This window comes from Pelodiscus sinensis, chromosome 16, assembly GCF_049634645.1.
Source record: "Pelodiscus sinensis isolate JC-2024 chromosome 16, ASM4963464v1, whole genome shotgun sequence".
NCBI classification, from domain to species: domain Eukaryota; kingdom Metazoa; phylum Chordata; order Testudines; family Trionychidae; genus Pelodiscus; species Pelodiscus sinensis.
Window position 1 is genome coordinate 37541020 of NC_134726.1, and position 20495 is coordinate 37561514.

Genomic DNA, 20495 nt, shown 5'->3' on the forward strand with positions numbered 1-20495 from the left:
AGCGAAATACCGAGGCAGGGGCCAAAGCTTAGTTTTAAAAACTTTTACAATCCCAAGATTTTCCAACTAGCCGCTGGGCTTGTGTGGGCGTTTGTTCACAGCAACATCCCAGGCCCCAGAATATCCACTTGAGTGGGACCAAGGCCAGCAGCCGAGCCCCTGTGCATGGGACAGTAGCCACGCAGGACCCAGGGCTGGAAGCTAAGCTCTCGGAGAACAGCAGGCCTAGCAGCCGGGACCCTGGATAGCAAGGGCTGTAACCAGGAGGCCTGGTAGTCACGGGGCAGACACTCACCGCCACGGCGCCTCCTGCTGGCAGCACTGGGAATTAGCTCATCCACCGGGTGCCTCCCTCTGGCTGGTGTCTCCCTGAGTCCTCATTCCTTGCTTCAGTTCCAAACCCAAACGCTCCCAGGCCACGGAGTCCTATTCGGGACCCGGCCCTCCAGCAGTGCCCACTCCAAAGTCTCTAGACCCCCTTCCGGGGGAGTGTTTATCAGTCTTTGTACTCTGGGGTCTTCCCCGCCCAGGGAACCTCCAACCCCCTACCCCCACCATGCCTCAATGACCCACAGCCAGTCTTCATCTAGCCCCTGCCTCAGGGCAAACTGCAGCCAGACATGGCCCCTCAGCATTGGCCAGGAGTGTGGACCTGCTGCCTTTGCCTGTCCTTTACCTAGTCCCCACCCTAGCACCCGGGGACCTTGCTTCAGGCCCTGCAGCCTGGGAGCTGGGTCAGGCCAGAGCTTCCCCGCCCCGTCCCAGGAACCCCCCAGCTTCCTTAGCAGCCAGGTCCTTCCAGCTCCTCAGCTCAAGCAAGAGTCTCTCTTCCTCCCGCCTGGAGCCCTTATTTATGTAGCCCCAGCTGGGCCCTAATTGGCTACTGCCTGCCACAGCTGTCGGCTTTGCACCCCGCCCTCTCACAGGGCTGGGTTTTTACACTTAAAGGGCCAGTGTGGGGCAGATGCCCCGTCACACCAACATTTGCCCCGGTCTTCCTATTTCCCATGCCTACAGCTGGGGCCTTTTTTTGCAATGTAGACACACCCTGACGGGGTCTGCCCCAAGGACACCGGGGAAGTCAGCATCAGCACAAAGGAGTTCGTGCCTCCCAGACCTGCGCCCAGGTCACGACAGCACGTCTCCTGAGCTCGGGGAAACGGGAACAGGCCTAAGAACCACCCTCTCTGCTGAATCTTCCCCAAAGTCCCACATCCAGGTCGTGCAGGGGGGTTCAAAAAAATCCTGCTCACTTTTCCCACCTGAGCCTTCTTTCTGTCGGCCTGGGTCACAAGCAGGCTGTTAGATCAGGCTGCTGAACGCTGCTTTCCTGCGGGATTTCACTAGCCGGACGACTTGCCCAACCGTAGGGGATTCATCTGGCACGAACCTGGCTCATGGCCCTGTAGTAGGCCAGCACTGCTACCTAAGCAGCGAGGGCCTGGCTCCAACGCGACATCTCATGCAGTCCGTCTCGTCCGTCTGGTTCCGGAGACAGGGAGAGGGGGGGCTCTGACAGCAGAGCAAAGAAACCCCTCGGAAAGATCATTTTCAGTATATTCAACAAAATGCGGGAGTCCTCGTTTTCTTTGCACCAAGACACGGTCCAGCCATGCTAGCTTGCAGGACAGCTCGCTGGGTTTTAGGCTAGCTCTGGCTGTTCTCCAGGGAAACAGAATTCCTTCTCAGATAGCACCAGGTGGGCGAGGGCTGAAAACGACAGGGAAAGAGACAGACTTTGTCGCCTGCACGATCCATCTTCCGGAGGGGGGACTGAAGAAAGCCCTGAAATCTCATCAGCCCAGCAGGCGCCAAGGAGAGCGTGGTGGGGGAGGGAGACGGAAGCATGGGAACAAACCGAGGCATTGGCAGTGATTCCAAATGTGGCTGTGGAAAAAGCTGTTCCCATCTCAGCCACCCGCCCTAGGGAAACTGAAGATTCCCAAACCTTTCCCTGCACCCCATTCACAGTCACTAGACCCTGAGTTCAGAGGTGCATCCACAGAGTTCACCTCCCATCCTGAATGGGGGGAAGATAGGAGGCATTTTATTCGGTCCTGCTTGTTGCATCTTCTGCTGGCTCATGGTGGATTTGACTCTGGGTCAAACCTAGTGATTTCAGCTCTTAGCACCAAGCACAGTCCAGCCACAAGAGCTTCCAGCATCTACCCGAGAAAATGTAAATACTAAAAGAGACTCCTTATGGAGCCTGTCTTTAGCTCTATCATTGAACCAGTGAGGAGAAACAGGTTGAACCAGTCTTACAGCTCATGCCTGCAGGGCATAGAGCCTGCTGACTCAGTCCTTCCTTCCCAGCTTAATCTCCTAGGGTTCTGGAAATCCAGCCTCTGTCCATCCAAGGGTATTTACATTTTTAACGGAGTTAAATATAGTCTGACTTTTCTGCATTCCCATAATAACTGCAAGCATAGGTGACCATATCTCATAATTCCTGCATTTAGTGTTAACGAATTTGTGACTCCACAACAGCCAAATTGGTTACAATGGGCAAAACAGCATTGTAACAACTAAATATCTAGCAGGCATGAGCAAACTGAGTGAACTGAATTTACATGCACATGCCCAGAATCTCATTCTTTAAACTGAGAGTTTGTGCCACGTCAAGCACAGCCTTTCGTCTTTTGTATTCTCCCAATAATTACACACATTGCAATTAGTATTAACACAATTTATGACCCAACACCAGCCATGTTGATTACAACGAGCAAAACACCATTGCAGCAGCCAAATATCTAACACAGGGTTGGCCAACCCATTAAACGAAGAGAGCAAAAACAGCAGTGGAAAAAATGAGAAGAGCTGCATCAGAATTTTTTTTTAGCAATTTTTGTTGAGCCAAAAATAATAAAAAAATAACTCCCCACCAGCCCCCACAGAATTGTTGAGCCAAAAAAAGGACACTGCCCCTTTAAAGACAAGCTTTTTGACCACATCAGGCTGTCATTGGCCACTGTCACCTTGGCGACGCCATTTTGAATTGCCATGCTGGACGGCTCCCCTGTCCCAGAGAGCACAGAGAGCCATTTCTAGGGGTGCAGGGGTGGCTTCGCGAGCTGTGGGCGAGGCTTCACAAGCCACACTTTAAGGGGGGGGAAGAGCCGCATGCAGCTCGTGAGCCACCAGTTGGCCACCCCTGATCTAACACATCTAAGTGAAACAGGGGCAAACTCTATTTACATAAACACACCCAGGATTTCTTTCCTGTTCCAGCTGGCTAAAAGGGATGCATTGATTCAGACCCTGCTTACACTGCGTTCTGTCAGAAAGGGCCCCACCTCCTCTGGACAGACTGATTTTTTTTCCATGAGTTTCTATGAAATTTCATTTTCGGAAAACATCTAAAATGCCTAAATGTCCCACTTTGACATTTGGAAAATGCAAAATGTAGATGTTTCCCATCAAAATAACCTTTTGTTTAGAAACAGACTTTATTTTATATATACAAATTAGGGGGAAATGAACCATTTTGAATGTATTGAAATAAAAAATGTGATTGATCCAACATGAATTATTGTTCAGCATTTTCTTTCATGAATAAAATTGACATTTTAGCTGTTTATCCCAATGAGGAAGACTTTCATTCATTCATTCATTCCTCTTCGAATTTTTTTCTATTTGTCAGATTGAAAATCTGTTTTCCAGCCATCTCAGCTCAACACCCCACAAGAGGCTGTAACAAATAGAAAATCCCATCCTGAAATGCTGCTTGCCATCTTCCATGTGGATGTCTCTTATACTTAGACCACATCTACACTAAAGGAGAGGTCGAATTCAAATACACAACTCCAGTTACGCTAAGTAGGGAGCTGGAGTCGACATACCTTAATTCGAGTTTTCCCACCATCCCCACAGTGGAAGGCCAACAGGAGCAAACGCTCCTGTCCATTTCCCTTATTCCTCACAGGACCAGGAGCACAGGTGCTGATGGGGAGCTCCCTCTGAGTTCGATTTAGTGGGTCTTTACTAGACCCGCTAAATCAAACTCCTGAAGATTGATTGCAGCAGCATTGATCTTCCTCCTAGTGAAGACATGGCCTTAGATTGTAAATTCTTTGAGTCAGGGATCATCTCTTTGGTCAGCGTTTGTACAGCACCAAGCACAACGGGGGTTTTTCTCCATGACTGGTACTCCTTTATCATCATGAGTACTCAGAAAAATTGCTGCATCTAGCTAGTGGGGCCCTGTCCTAAAGCCCTTACTCACACGAGTCATCTCATTAGACAACGGGAAGCTGCCAGGCACAGAAGGACAGGAGAACTGCACTCAGGAAGCTGGGTAAACAATCGCCTTGCGGGGAAAGAAGAGAACTGAAAGCCAGGCGATCTGGACTCAGTGCCCCAGCGTGCCTAGTGTGAGCTTAGTCAAGTCTCTTGCTCTATTAGTTCTTCCTCTACGAAGTAGGACTCTCCTCGTCCGTCTGCCAATTCTGGGCTCTTCAGGACAGGTGATTCTCTGCACCCTATCTGGCCTGATGAGGAGCTAATCTCCGTTCATGCCTCCAGGGGGGAGGCGCATGTTCCTCTGGGACCTGGGAGCACCCCTGGCACGTTTGCAAGGTTGACCTCAGCGCTAAGCACTGCAAATACATAGCCAGGTGGGCTGCGAGACTCACCCACCTTCCCTTGGAAATCCCTGCTTGGAAGGAGGGAACCCACCAGCCCCCCTGGGTCCCAGCAACTCGTTCTCGCTTCCTTCGAGGGTGATCACTTTAAACGGGACGCTCAGGAGAAGGCAAGTTCTTCTGCACAGGCTACCCCTGGGAAAACTTAAACCAGCTCCCCGTGTCTTTGGGCAAAGGAGAAATTTGGAATAGCAACTGCCCCCCCTAGTGTCTGTTTTGGGGAGGGCACGTCAACATGAGACCCGGCTGAAAACGATGGTTCTTTCCATAGTTGGTGATTCTCAATTATTATTTGTGTCCTGCGAGCATCAGGCGCTCCAGTTATAGACCAGGCTGTCCAGACATAGACACAAAAGATGGTCCCTGTTCCAAAGTACTGGCCGTCTAAGTCTCCCCCTTATATAGCTAGAGGAGGCTGAACGAATCAGCCTTATACACAAACGCCAGGGACATTGGGGCCTGCAGGAGTGAAGGGGAGGAGAATTCTCTTGGCTTGGAGGGGCATTACAAAGAAAACAGGAGCTGGACACGTGGGCGACAGGAAATCTGTGATGCTAACAGATCAGCCAGTGCTCAGCTGTGAAAACTTAGACCAATCAAATCCGCTTCTGCCCCTTCTCTTAGCCGCCACCTGATGCACCTCAGTCCTCTCCAGCAGCAACCTCGGGTAGGTCCATTCCGAGCACCCCACACGGAGCTCCCCCCATGCACTTTGATCCTGGCTTGTGTGCTCACTCCAGGAGCTCCCCCTGCTTCAGTCCTGGGTTCCCCCACTCCCCACAACCAATGTTCCCACTTTTTCCATGCATGTGCGGAATCAATTTTGTGTTGTGCACTGAGGTATGTGCAGATGTGCACCACCAATCAAAACACATGCTGCCAACTGTGAGTGTGGTGGGCACTCTGCTAATCAGCTGGGCGGCATTGGGATCTCTCCTGGCTGGCTGCCCAAGCGCCTAGCTTACAGGGAACACATCCCACCACCTCTGTTAATACATCCCTCGTCTGATCTGTCGGCTGTACTCTTGAGTCCTGACACCCCCGTTATTCCGGTCTCGGGGACCCCCTATCACCAGCCTTCCTGACAGACTGTGGTCCTGGCCACAACATTCCCCTATATTGTACCTCTGTGCAGGTGGGCCAGCGTGAGCACCAAAGGGGGAAGCTGTCCTTGCAATATTTGTGTCTCTAAATGGTTCTGCAGTCTCTCAGCATTTCCTCCCACCCAAGACAGCCTGGCGTGAGAGCGAGTCTTCGCTGGCTATAAAGCATCGAACCCGTTTCCACCAAACACTGGGTCACCCACGAAACGCTTCTCCCCCCACGTCCCAACGCTCGGGAGAACCTAGCTACACGGAGACCCCTCGTTCTTAAAGGCCGCAGCTGGAATTCTGTTCCAACCAGCCGTGTGGAAGGTCCTTCCCGTTCGCACTGGGCGGAAGGGTGACCGGCGGACGCATGGCGGCAAAGTCAATCGGGTTTTGTTGGTTAAAAAACGACGTCGGAATACGGCCTGGAAGGAAACTGGATTCAAGTGCTTGTGGGGAGGAGCGTGGATTCGCAGGGAGGCCGTCATTTCCACCTGCCGCTACAGAGGTAGCATGGGATGAAAATGAGGCCGCAATAATTCAGCCGGCCCTGCCCAGCGGGTGCTGTCAAGTGCTGAGATGATATAGTACGGTGGCTTTCACACCACGTCCCTGGCACGCCCAGGCTTCTCCTGGTCTCCAAAGCTTTCCAGGGCTTCACCCCACCTATGCTGTCTTCTGTGCCCTGGCTCTGCCCGTCTTCCATCCTCTCTCCCCTTTTGTCTCCACATCTGGGTCAATGGGGCGAGCATCTCACGCTTTGCAGGCCCAGGCCCTAACTCACCCCCTGCCTGCCCTCCAGAGGCCCGGTGAGGTGCACGGTAATTCATCCCTGCATGAAAATGGCTGAAACTCGACGGCTACGTCTACACTGGCATGATTTTCTGAAAATGCTTTTAACGGAAAAGCGCGTCTAGATTGGCAGGATGCTTTTCCGCAAAAGCACTTTTTGTGGAAAAGCGTCCGTGGCCAATCTAGACGCAGTTTTCCACAAAAAAGCCCCGATCGCCATTTTCGCAATCGGGGCTTTTTTGCGGAAAACAGTCCTGTGCTGTCTACACTGGCCCTTTTAAGCAAAAGTCTTTCGGAAAAAGACTTTTGCCCGAACAGGAGCAGCATAGCATTTCCGCAAGAACACTGACAATCTTACATGAGATTGTCAGTGTTCTTGCGGAAATTCAAGCGGCCAGTGTAGACAGCTGGCAAGTTTTTCCGCAAAATCACATGATTTTGCGGAAAAACTTGCCAGTCTAGACACAGCCACAAGGAGTCCTTCACCGGTCCGACACTTGACAAGTCACTTCTTTTGTGGTTCCTATAAATCCCCCGCCTCTGTCACGTCCACTCCAACTCACCCGACGAAGTGGGTTTTACCCACAAAAGCTCATGACGAGGGCTGTCGATTCGTGGGTGCTAACGCCTGCGATTAACGCCGGGCAGAATGAACGCGCTAAAAAAATTAACGCACATTAACGGCAGAAGACGGCAAACCCGAATGAGCTGCGCCAGAGCCCCTCCGATAAGGCGCGGTAATGCACATCGCCACCAGAGGGCACATGGAAAACCGAAGCAGCAAGAAAGGAAAAAAACAGAAGTCGTCCCAACTCCAAGGGAGAAGTAAACAAGTAAAGATCCTAACACCTAACCCTCTCCCCTTCCAGGTGACCATATTTTTTAAAATAAAACAGCCGAGGGGGGGGGGGACCTTACCCAAGCTGTCTCCCCTCCCCCTGCAGGGCTCACCCAAGCAACCCTCTTTGCCTCTTGGATCTGGGACTGACCCACCCCCACATCTGATTCTGGGGCTGAATCCCCCCTCCCGCAGCTGGGGCTGAGCTAAAAAAGGACTCTTTTCAATAGGACAACGATATTGATTATATAGAAGTGATTGACTTATTCCAGACAGGGACACAGTTCTGCTGTGTCTTCATGATCGACAGGGATTAGGGCTGTCAATTGGCTGTTGATTAACAACAGGGCTGTTAATGCCTGCGATTAACACAGGGCAGGATGAATGCGTTCATTTTTTTCACGCGTTCATTGCAGGCCTTAATGCTGCACTGCCCCTTTGAAGTGCCGGAGCGGTGCTTCGAAGGGGCAGCACTGCACGGAGCCGGGGTCAGCCGGGGACTCCAGCTGATCTCGGGCTTCCACAGAGCTGCCCCTTGGAAACGCTGCCGCAGCGTTTCAAAGGAACAGCACAGGCGATGTGCTGCCCGGCCACCTCTGCTGACATGTAGCCCGGGGCCGCCTGGGCAGGCCGTGCAGGGCCCCACGGCCACAGAGGGAAGGGTACTGCGGGGGTTAACATGGCCCCCACCCCGGGCGGCCACTGCAGCCTGCTGGGAGCCAGGTGTGCGGCGCTTGATGGCAGCTATCAGGGATGCCGCGCGCCCCTTACAGCTGCCATTAGGCGTCCCCCATCGGTTGGTGCCCTGGACAGCTGCCCGGCTCGCCCACCTCTTAGTCCGGCCCTGGTCCCTCAAGCACAAATCAGTAAGCAGGGTGTCCACACGACCAAGCCCGTTATTCTGGAATAAGGGGATGCGGAATTCGAACTCTGTACTCCTGCTTTTCAGGAGGAGTAACACTGATGTTCATGTGGACGCTCTGGTGCTGCTAATTTGAACTAACTGGCCACCAGGAGGCCTCCCACAGCTCCCCAGTGCTTCCTGGGGCTCTGAGTCCGAGGTAGCGCGTCCACATTCACGGAGCCTGCCTCGGACTGCAGTCGCTGCTTCCCCATCGTGGGGCCACGCACGCTCAAATTTGCTAAATGGGGAGTTCTGAGGTCAAATTTAGTCATTTTGAAATGATTTCCTGGCGTAGGCACGGCCTAAGGTGGCTCGGGACTCCTCGCTCCTTTTGCAGACTCAGACTAACACCGCAACCCCTCTGAGAGGGCCACGGGGGGTCCTGGGTGCGGCTGCAGGAAGCCGTTTCCAAGCAGGCTCTTCCAGAGAAGCGCCGGATGCAAGACGCGGGCAGAGCCCTGCACTCGTGGCGGTGGTTAGGTCCTGGAGTTACAAGTAGGCCGGAAGCCGATGACCTTGCCGGCTGCTGACAGGGGGGCAGATCAGGGGGAGATCAAAGGTTTAATCAATTGAGGAGCAACTTGCACCTAATACCAGAATCCAATTAGCGGCTGGGGAGCCGAGCCAGGACGGGTGTGCCCATCCCCGTATGGTCGGAGCACACCCAGGATTCTGTTTGCTACCCCGTCCAGGGCAGGGGGCACTGGCAGGAGGAAGGCTTGTCTGGCTCCCTACCGAGCCAAGAGGCAGACTTCAAAAATGATTCGGGGGCTGGAGCACATGACAATGAGGAGAGGCTGAGGGAGTTGGGCTTGTTGAGTCTGCAGAAGAGAAGAGTGAGGGGGGATTTGAGAGCAGCCTGCAACTCCCTGAAGGGGGGTACAAAGAGGCTGGAGAGAGGCTGGTCTCAGTGGGGGCAGAACAAGGAGCAATGGTTTCAGGTTGCAGGGGGAGGTCTAGGTTGGAGATTAGGAAAAGCTGTTTCCCTAGGAGGGTGGGGAAGCGCTGGGCTGGGTTCCCGAGGGAGGGGCTGGAATCTCCACCCCTAGAGGTGTTTAAGTCCCAACTTGACAAAGCCCCGGCTGGGATGATTACGTTGGGGTTGGTCCTGCCTTGGGCAGGGGGCCGGACTCGATGCCTCCTGAAGTCTCTGTCGGCCCTGGGAGTCTATGATTCACCCTAGCAGAGACAGGAGGCTCACACGGCCGACTCCAGATTAACTCTTCGCGCTGGCGAGCGTGGTCCAAAAAAGCCATCTAGCCCCAGGCATGGAAGCGAACGAAGGCAAATGCTGGAGATTACCCCCGTGTCAGGCCCACTGCAAACCAACCGAGCCTCCCTCACCATCCAAACCCCACAAGTGACTCACCACCGCTGCTACTGAACACGTTTCTAGTTGGGGGTCTCATATTTTAATGTCTCCGTTCTCGTAGGGGAGCCTGGACTACCCTGCCTTGGCAATAAATGGTGCTGTCTGCATTGTCCAAAGTGCAGGTTTCTGGCCAGTCTGGTGCACCAAAGCACACAGGCAGGGCCTGAGAGTCAAGAACACACAACAAGCAACCTTGTCCTGGTACTTTTGTTTCTGATGAGCAGTTTGTACACCAGTGGCTCCTAGCAGGAGCAAGGCTCTGTACAAATGCAGAGGAAGACAGGTTCTCAGACATCTGTCCAGCACATCTGGCGGCACTCAGACAAAACCCATAAAATTGTTTGCTCCCTCCAAATCCTGCCCTTCCATACAGCAGTGATCCAGGAAAACAGACGAGAAAAACTCGGGTTTATTTCCCACAGGGGGTCAACATCAGCAACGCATCAGAAAGTTCTTACTCCGGGGCAACGAATCAACCGTTTATTAGCAGGTCGATAGTTAGAGGCAGGTACAAAAGCAGCAGCAAACACCCAGCACTAAGCTGGGATGTCACATTCTTTGTATGGTGGCCCTGTCACCTCCCCCTTCCCCAGCAGCAGCCTGGTAAAGTGCCCCACAGTGCAGATGAACCGTAATACTGCCGACCGCGTGCCCGAGATCTTTGCACTCTGGGGACGGACCCAGCACCTCGCTGAGCGGTAACAGCATAATGCTGTGCACTGCTCGTCTCTCCTCCGGAACACGGCTGTTGTGGTTCAACAGGCGGCTTCCCGCAGCCCTGCTGTCACCGATGCAGGTCCAAGATTGCCCTGAGAGCTGAGGAGCAGGCTTGGATCTCACTTAGACTCAGTGGTGTCCTACCCCACCAACGCCTTCAAACACAGCAGGATCAGAACCTTCATGTAGCATAAATCCACCGCCCTTTCAGGAGTTACTCCAGGGTCACACTCGCAGAGCAGAGCAGGATGGGCCCCCCCCCCCCCCAGGAGACAGCAGAAGGGGCGCGAGGGGGAGAAAGCAACCGCATTTGTACTTGGGTCACTGGGGCCCTGATCAAAGAGCCACCGAGGGCCAAGCATTGGAAGGAAGATCTGCACATTCCAGCCCATGGCAACGGAGGTGGGCATAGGGTTGGCTGATGGTTTAACCAAAAATACCGAACACCCCCCCTCCTCCCCAAAAAAACACGGTTGAGGGAATAAAAGTGGGGGAAAGTTGTTGAGAAAAAAAATACAAAAAAACCAGCATGGCCCCTTTAAGGCCTTTGTGGTGGTGGTGTTGTTTTACCAGTGGCCATCTTGTTTTCTTACTCTGTGCAGGAAAAGAGCTCCCCTGTAGAACCAGGTAAGTGGGGAGGAGGGGAGGTTCAGGAGGGTTATGGGGGGGCAGGGTCTGGGAGGAGCCTGGGGGCTGGGCCCAGTTGCTGAGTGTGTTGTAGGGTTGCCAGGTGTCTGATATTTTCGCCTCCTGGCAGGGAAAAAAAAATCAGAAAATATCAGACATTTTAGGTGTCCGGTATTTTCTGATTTTTGTTTTACCGGATAGGAGGAGGAAATACCAGACTGTCCGGGTCAATACCGGACACCTGGCAACCCTAGGTGGGCAGTGCAGTGAAGAGGGCGATCACGAGAGACTGGTTCAAGGAGAAATCAATGAAATAGCCCGTTAGTCTCGAGAGGTAATTCACACTCTTCATTTCCAAAACCTGAGTTATGCAAGTTGCTGCCGAACAGGCCCGATTCTGAGCTCCCTGACTTTGACGTAAATCAGGAATAACCGTGCTCAGGCCAGCAGAGATACACAGTAATTAAAACCAGTGCCCGGCGAGATCAGAATTGGGCTAAAGGCAGAATAAAACCAAATCAACTTCTAAAATCATTTCTATCATGTGCAAAAGAGATACAATACCCAGAGCCTTCTCTGGTAGGGTCATACAAACATCCTTACCCTAAACTTCCTGGAAGGGTTTACCTAGGGCAATTCATACTACGATCCCAGACCAGAAGAGAGCATGTGAGAATGGAGCCAGATTGGAATCTCAAGTAAATCCAGTGTCACCCCCTACTGATTTTGATGGAGTGACTCTGGATTAGCATGGGCATAAGAGATCAGAAATCTCCACCCATTAGCTCTGTATTTCTGTCTGGATATAAAGGGTGAAATGATGGCTCCTTTCAAAAACTCCTATTGACATCCACAGAGCCAGGATTTCACCCATCTTGCATGCTTATAATGGACAGGGGAGAAGGAATTCAGTAGCTGGTACTGGGCAGAGGTGGAGATGTTTTGGGAGAGCCGGGGTAGGATCTGATGACTGAGGGGTTACGGCATTTGCTTCCCTACATTCCCGATGCTTAGGGAGCTAACAGATTCATGGCCATGCAAACAAGAACAAGCCATCTATCTTCCCCTGTGAAATGTGGTCTGTTGTGTACTTTTACCCTGCACTATACAGATGTCACCGGGGAGGACCAGTGTTTCTCAACCTGGGGATTCTAACCCAAAAGAGGGCTGCAGGGCGGGTCCTGGCATAGCCATGCTTACTTCTGCACTGTGCTCAGAGGGGAGTGGTCAGAGAGAGGCAGCTGCTGGCCAGGCACCCAGCTCTGAAGGCAACAGCACAGACGTCAGGGTGGCAATGTCGTATCATGCCACCCTGACGTCTGGGCAGCTGCTGGCAGTAGTTCTGCCTTCAGAGCTGGGCTCCTAGCCAGCCGTCGCGGCTCCCAGCCACCCAGCTCTGAAGGCAGCACCGGCACTAGCAGCAGCACAGAAGCAAGAAGAAAGGGTCCCCACCATCGTCTTGGCCCCCTCCCGTTCGGGCCAGGGCATTTCAGGTTTATGCAGCTGAAATCACGACATTTACAACTTTTTAAATCCTAGGCTCATGAAATGGACTGTGAATTGGGTAGGGCCCTAACGAGGCCCAAGTCTGCAACCAGATGGGGCAAGGCAGAAGTTGCCACAAGTTCTGTGGGACATTCCTCATAAGGAAGAGACAACCCGCCCGGGGCAATCAGAGATCAGCATGGCATTTCCCTTCCGTTCCCCCAGCCGCACGTTCCCAGCTGACACCCCAGCGCCCCCCCCCCACAGACTCAGGGCAGATCTCTGAGGGGGGTGTCCTGCAGAAATCTGGGGGATCTTTGCGTCACCAGCTCCTCACTCCGAGTGCACAGGCCCTTGATCCCAAACCGTTATCACTGGACACAATGGGTAGCTTGTAGGAGTCCACTATAAGCAGCGAGAGAGTCCAGCCGACCGCTTATTTCTTCAGGTCCTGTTCCGCTTCAGCTGAGAGGAGGAAACCAAACCAACGCGTCAGCATTTCGACACCGCTCCGCTGGCCTCCCCTCACCCCCGCTCAGTTCTCCCAGGGAGTGTGGATCAACGCGGTTAATATTTCACAAGATTCGTGGTCAGGTGACTCGACGGCCAGACTGGATGCCCCGAGTTTTTGGTTCTAAATTCTGGCTTTGCTCTGACGCTCTCTGTGATGTGGGCAAGTCCCTCGGGACTTTAATCTCTGCTCTCCAGAACTCCCCCAGTGGCAGGCTCCAGCCCTCTGGGCCTCAGTTTCCCCATGGGGCCATCTCTACCTCTCGTCTCAAGGCTTGCATAGAACTTACATCCCTGATGTCTGTAACACACTCTGGAAGGGGGCAGCGAGGCAGGAGGCGATACCTGGCTAGGAAGGCCCCGGGCTGAGAAGGGGTGTCTTTTGGTGGCGCCCTTGATGGGAAAGGGCAAAAGGTCAGGATGGGGCCTGTGAGATTTCCAATCTCCACAGGACTTCCGGGGTCGGTGGGAGGACTCACGGGAATTGGGGCCGTGAGAGGAGCCCTATGGGGCCACTTCCTGAGGGCTGGTTTCCAGCAGCCAACCCACCACCACCTCCTCTAGGTCTTCCCGGGTTGTGCAGTTGCCACGCGGGGGCTGGGGAGGAATTCTCCCCCCACCGCCAGACTGGCCGACACCAATTCGCTGTCGTTTAGTCGTCAGCTGCTGGCTGGTGCCCAGTACAGGCACTTGCGGATTTAGGCTCCAGATCCCAAAAGGTAAATCTAGGGGCCTCTAGAGGGCACCGCTTTATGAGACCGGACACCATGTCTAGCCCCATGGGGGGCGTGAATCGGGAGCAGGGCACAACTGTGGGGAGACCGCCTGTCCAACGTGCCTGATGGCAGTGCTAGGTGGGGGTTACGATCCCCTCCTGCTCAGCCCCTACAAAGGGAAAGGATGCCAGTAGGGGAGTAGAGCTGCCCACAGACTTTCCTCCTAGGATGGCCGGCTCCCCCTGCAATGGGGGCCCCACAGGAATTCACCCAGGATCAATGGGATGCGAGGGACCATGCCAGGCTGTCCCCCCATGAATGTAACGTGCCAAGAAAGTTACAGCCTGGTTAAACCCCACATCACATGGCCTTGCCATCTTCTGCCAAGAAGCACTAGCTAACTCTGCCAGCCACATCTCCCCTGGCTCGTCCCTGGCCTTCCTTTACACGGATGAATCCCAAACCGTTCGGCTGCTTCTCCAAACCCCTCCGGGATCTGGACCGGGAACCTCGCTGGAAGGGACCCTCAAAGGAGCTTTGATTGTTTTATTCTTTTGAAAATCTAAAGGCCTGGAAGGTTTGTTTAGGTCTCTGGGTTGCTTCAAGGTTTATCGGACCCCATGGCCAGCGGCCTGCTAAAAACGACACGCGCTAATTGAACAGGAACATAAACATTTCCATGTCCACGTAACTAGGACAAGGCAGTGGGGCGCTCACCCCAGGCACCTCATCATCAGGGGCGCAAAGACGCGATAAGTAAAAATAATACGCTGCAAAAGGAAAGAGCACAAGGCCTGCTACCCCAAGGAGAAGGGGGCGCATCATTAATACTTTGCCCTGGGCGCAAAATACCTCGTTATGGTGCATGAAGCACAACACAGCTCATCAACACAAATCCATCGAGAGAGGGATCAGACGGACCAGCCCAGCTGTAGCGTCATTGCTTTACGGCTCTGGTGCCTGATCCTTCTCCCATGGACCTAATCAGAACAGGCGTTGGGGAAGACATGTCCTAGTATTCATCAAGCGAGTCAGCCTGAGCACTTCCTGCTCTGATCTTCGCCACGGCCACGATCCCGGAAAGTGGCTCTCTCGCTAAGTGAAGGAGGGGAACCAACGAAGGCATCTTATGCCCTGGCAGAAGGCTGGCCTGGGTCAGTGCTAAAATGCCCCAGCTGTATTTGGGAACGGGCAGGAGGAGAGGCCTTGATCCTAGGCCACTGGAGATGGAGACACCAAACGCGGGTGCTAGGCAGATCCTTTCTGATGAAACCTGCCCTCGCTCAGACCCTGGGAACCGCTGGGGTCGCTACCCAAACTCGGGATGTTAAAAAGCGGCGAAGTAGGTAACTGCTGACAATGTTCAGCGGTTACACGCAGCCGGCTCCTGCCTGCCACTCCGCTCCTGGGGAGCCGGCTCATGGCCCCGCTCCCAGCCCTGCTTCCGGGGAGCTGGCAGCCTCCCTGCACTGCAGGCTCCGATAGAGAACCGGCACCCCGGGAGCAGGGCCAGGAGGCTGTGCGTAACCGCGAACGGCAACCAATGAGCCCAGGCGTGTCGGTTAACCGTTGAAACAGTTCCGCTGGTACAGGCAGTCCCCGAGTTACGCGGATCCGACTTACGTAGGATCCGCAGTTACGAACGGGGATTTTCTCACCCCGGAGGACTGGAGCGGCGAGACGCCTGGTCCCGCCGCCTGCCTCCTCCGGGGCGAGAAAAGCTGCTCCCCGTCTCCCTGGTCTGCTGGGGGAGCCAGCAGACCAGGGAGATGAGGAGCAAAGCGGCGGAGGACCCGGGCCGGACCCGCGGCGCTTCCAGATCAGCTGGAAGCGCCGCGGGTCCGGCCCGGGTCCTCCGCCGCTTTGCTCAGCGTCTCCCTGGTCTGCAGACCAGGGAGACGCTGAGCAAAGCCGCGGAGGACCCGGGGCCGGACCCGCGGCGCTGATCTGGAAGCGCCACGGTCCGGCCCAGGTCCTCTGCAGCTTTGCTCCGTGTCTCCCTGGTCTGCTGGGGGGGGGACGCAGCTAGTGCCCCCCCCCAGCAGACCATGGAGACGTGGAGCAAAGCCCGGGGCCTGTGGTAGAGCAGGTGGGGCGCTGCCGGTTGGTCCCACAGCACCGCTCCTCGGCGCTACTGGACCAACCCGGCAGCACCCGAGCTGCTCTGCCCCAGGCGTCCCCAAGTCAGCCGCTGCTGAAACTGACCAGCGCTGACTACAGGAAGCCCGAGGCAGAGCTGCTCTGCCCCAGGCTTCCTGGAATCAGCTGCTGATCAGTTTCAGCAGCAGCTGACTTGGGGACGCCTGGGGTTCTTAAGTTGAATCTGTATGTAAGTCGGAACTGGCGTCCAGATTCAGCCGCTGTTGAAACTGATCAGTTTCAGCAGCTGCTGAATCTGGATGCCAGTTCCGACTTACATACAGATTCAACTTAAGAACAAACCTACAGTCCCTATCTTGTACGTAACCCGGGGACTGCCTGTACAGCCCTAAAGCAAACCGGGCGGATCCCGGCCAGAGGGACCGCGAGCGCGCAGCCCGCACCTTTCGCGATGAACTTCAGAGAGCTGCTGAATATTCAGAAGCGGGACTGCCCCCTCTTCGGCCCGTCATTGAGGAACTCATGGCCCAGCCCGTTGCCGCACCTGCCGCAGGACACCTAGAAGACGCAAGGCAGGAAAGCGCATGAATCGGGGCCAAGCCGGGGCTCCCTTTCTGCTGCCACTCTTGGAACAGAGCCCAGTCGGGGGAAAGCGGCGACGTGGCCACTTTATTCTCGAGGTTTTCGGCAGTACCTTCAGGGCGCCCGGCCGCTCTTCGTACTTGGCCACGCTGTCGGCGTGCAGGGTTTCCGTGAACGCCGGCCACGGAGACGAGTGCTGGTATTTCGCTCCGCTGGAGAACAGCTCGTACCCGCATTTGGAACAGACGTAGATGCCTGGGGAGAGGGACCGGGAAACGAGGGGTTAACTCCAGGGGGCTGTTAAGCTCAGACCCTGCTGCGGGGCTCAAGGTCACAGAAGATCCCCTCCAAGGGTGGTTTACAATACAGCCCACCAGGCCACCTCCACCACTTAGCCAAACGACCGTCACCTCCCCCGGGTCATGACATTACTACGGATTTCATGGCAGGGATGAAACTTCAGACCCTGCTGCAAAATTGCATTCCCCTTCCACACAAACTACAGTGAATCCCAGTTAGCTACAAGCAATACAGGGCCTATGACACACAGTTCTGAACACACACACACACACACACACACACAGCCCCTCTGCCCATGCTCCGCTCAGGACAGGGGCCTGCGCTAAGCCCTGGTCCACTCCCACCTCTCACCAACCCAGTCTCAGCTAACAAGTGTGGGCCCCGCTGGTTCTATTGCTCAGCCCAGCTGGGCTCTAGGTCCCATCAGGCTGGGAAATCCCTGCCCCTTGCCATGCACCCACTGGGGACCTGGGGCCGGGCTGGCACCCGGGGAGAATCCAGTCCGGAGTGACGGGCGCAGGCAGGAGACGGGGAGCCCTTGGGGGGCTCTGTGAAGCCCCCGGGGGGGCAGGGGAGCTCACATCCAGCCCCCAGGCAGGGCGGATCACAGCCCTGGCGTGATCAGGAGGGGGGCTGGCAAAGGGAGTCCTGCTGCCTCCAAGCCCCAGGAACCCAGACCCCGGCCAATGGCCACCCTGTGGATGTGAGAGCCCAGCCCCTATGGACCAGGGTTCCCTAGGGACAGTCAGAGCCCAGGGTGGCGGCACAAATAGCGCCAGCCAATTCTGCAAAGCAGGCCAGGGCCAGTCGTACCGGGCGGTGCTACGGGGGAAAAGGGGGGTTAACGTGGACATATGGAGGTTGAGAGCAGCTGGCCACCCCTATGGATGGGGGTCCCCTATAGCCCCTGGCTGCCCCATAGATAGGGGAGCCTGGCCCCTATAGCCCTGGCTGCTCCTATGGACTGGGGTCCCCTATAGCCCCTGGCCGCCCCATAGATAGGGGAGCCTGGCCCCTATAGCCCCTGGCCGCTCCTATGGACTGTGGTCCCCTATAGCCCCTGGCCGCCCCATAGATAGGGGAGCCCGGCCCCTATGGCCCCTGGCCGCCCCTATGGACTGGGGTCCCCTATAGCCCGTGGCCGCCCCATAGATAAGGGAGCCCGGCCCCTATGGCCCCTGGCCGCCCCTATGGACTGGGGTCCCCTATAGCCCCTGGCCGCCCCATAGATAGGGGAGCCCGGCCCCTATAGCCCCTGGCCGCCCCATAGATAGGGGAGCCCGGCCCCTATAGCCCCTGGCCGCCCCATAGATAGGGGAGCCCGGCCCCTATAGCCCCTGGCCGCCCCATAGATAGGGGAGCCCGGCTCCTATGGCCCCTGGCTGCCCCTATGGACTGAGGTCCCCTATAGCCCCTGGCCCCCATAGACGGGGGAGCCCAGTCCCCCATGGCCCCTTGCCGCCCCTTAGATAGGGGAGTCTGGCCCCTATAGCCCCTGGCTGCCCCTATGGACTGAGGTCCCCTATAGCCCCTGGCCGCCCCATAGATAGGGGAGCCCGGCCCCTATGGCCCCTGGCCGCCCCTATGGACTGGGGTCCCCTATAGCCCCTGGCCGCCCCATAGATAGGGGAGCCCGGCCCTATAGCCCGTGGCCGCCCCATAGATAGGGGAGCCCGGCCCTATAGCCCCTGGCCGCCCCATAGATAGGGGAGCCCGGCCCCCCATGGCCCCTGGCCGCCCCTACGCACGGGGAGCCCGGCGGGCAGCCCCTACCCGGCTGGAAGTGGCTCCGGAGCGGCTCCCCGCCGAGGAAGGCGCAGTAGGACATGGCTGCGCCCGGCCGCTGCCTGCTCCCCGCCGGCTCCCAGGGAGCCGCCAGGGGGCGCCGCCGGGCCGCGCCTGCAGAGAGCCCCGCCCCGCCCCGCCCCGCCGAGTCCCGCGTGTCTCCCTTCGGGGCTGCGGATCCGGAGTGACTCCCGGAGCGGCTCTGTCCTGCCCTCTGCGCGTGGAGCCGCCCCCGGCGCTGGGCGCCCCCGAGTGTTTCCCGCCGCACAAGCCTGCGGGGGGGGGGGGGTCCCTTTGCCCGGGACGCTTCGGTCTCCCCTGGGCAATGCGAGGGGCGCGGGGCGGCAGCCCCCAGCCTGCGGGAGAATCCGGGGCTGCCCCTGGTCTGGGAGCCGGGCACTGCCAGGTCTCACTGCAGCCACGGGGCGTCTTTTGAGCTGCCCCCCCCCCCCCCGCTGATGGGGCAGGGGGGCAGCGCTTCCCCCAAAGAGCAGGCCGGCCAGAACTCCCTGGAGTTCCAGCGCAGCCCCTACGAGAGGGGGCCGGGTCACCGCGCTGCTGCTATTGACCTAGGCGTCTAGGGCAGGGGGCCGCAGGAGCCCGAGGTGTCTCCCTGGGTCCTTCCCAAAGTCCAGGCACCCTGAATTAAAATGAAACGGAATTGACCATCGCTCCCCGCTGCGCGCCGGGAGGGGCTTTTCTGTGCCCCCGGCTGGGAGCAGGCTGCCCTCTGGGGACTCTGCTTTTCTAAAGGGCTGGCTGAGGCAGATGCAGGGGCCTCACTCCAGTCTCAGGCCTGCTGGTGGGTGGCTGGGCTGCTCCTGCCATAGGGGCAACCTCAGGCTTTGGAGGCTGAAGCCCGAGCCATGGGAGGAGCTGCCCCAACTCCATACGTTCAGCAGGTCCTAGCTCCGGCCCTGTGCGAGCTGGCTACAGGCTGATCCCTGGAGTGGGCAGCGGACTCCGACCCTCAGCCCCAGGTTCCAGAGACTGACACCTCCTACGTTAGGGCCACAGCAGGACTCACCCCATCTCCTTACCTGTAGCGGGTGCCTTATCCTCCCTTCAGCACATGCCAGCTCCAGCCCCGGGGAAGCGGGTGGTGACGGCCCAGCTGCTCCTGGGATGGGTGTGGAGAGGTAACCCAGGGATTTGAACCCTCCACCCCATGGTGGGGTCATGGGCACGCACAGCAGGGCTGCACGCCCTCCCTGAGCAGCGTCTGCTCCTGGGCAAGCATGGGGAGGCAGTGACCACTGAGCCCGGAACACAGGCCTTCCCTGGCTGTCTGCCCCTTCGGCCCCCACCTCCCTGCCCTCTGCCCCAGCTTCGCCTGCCAGCCAGTGGATTTCGACATGTGACCGTCTCAGCCCCTCGCCCACGGCTGCTGCCTGGTTCCAGCCAAACGGCCGTTTTCCCCACACTCCGCCTTCAGCAGAAGCCCCGCGACGGCCATTGCCCAGCCAGCAGGCCAGGACCAGGGCCATGGATCCCGTCTCTGCTGCTCCAGGCTGATGGGCACACGCTCCTCCTCTCCTCAGGACTGGGACCATCATTCCTGGCACCTACGGCCGGCAGGACCCGGCACGAGGGCCATGTAACTTCACTGTTATGTGTCCAGACACAGCTGCCAGTTACAGACATCCTGATTCGCTCTTCTCTCCCTGCCTCTCTGTCAAACACAAACTCACATGCACGCTCTCACTCTTGCACACACACCTATTTCATGGGCGCACACTCACCTCTCGCGCGTGCACACCTCTCGTGTGCACGTACTCGCCTCTCTTGCACACACATGCACTCACCTCTCACGCACGCACACACATTCACCTTCTCTCTTACGTGTGCACACACACACCTCTCTTTCGTGGACACACACCTCTCTCGTGCGCACACACTCATCTCTCGTGCGCACACACTCACCTCTCTCTTGTGTGTGCACACTCACCTCTCTCACACGCACTCACCTCTCTCATGCACACACACACTCACCTCTCTTGTGCAAATACACGTTCACCTTCTCTCTCGTGCACACA

At 56.6% G+C, this 20495-nt stretch overlaps 1 protein-coding gene across 1 annotated transcript; it reads right to left on the reverse strand.

The window, feature by feature from the left end:
• Positions 1-10095: 10095 nt before the first annotated feature.
• MSRB1 (methionine sulfoxide reductase B1) lies at positions 10096-18598 on the reverse strand. Its single transcript, XM_075899830.1, has 4 exons — positions 18448-18598; positions 16487-16629; positions 16236-16350; positions 10096-12931 (listed from the first exon to the last, which is right to left on the reverse strand). The coding sequence occupies exons 1-4, from the start codon at positions 18500-18502 to the stop codon at positions 12903-12905; spliced, it is 342 nt and encodes a 113-aa protein (XP_075755945.1). The 5' UTR covers positions 18503-18598; the 3' UTR covers positions 10096-12902.
• Positions 18599-20495: the final 1897 nt, after the last annotated feature.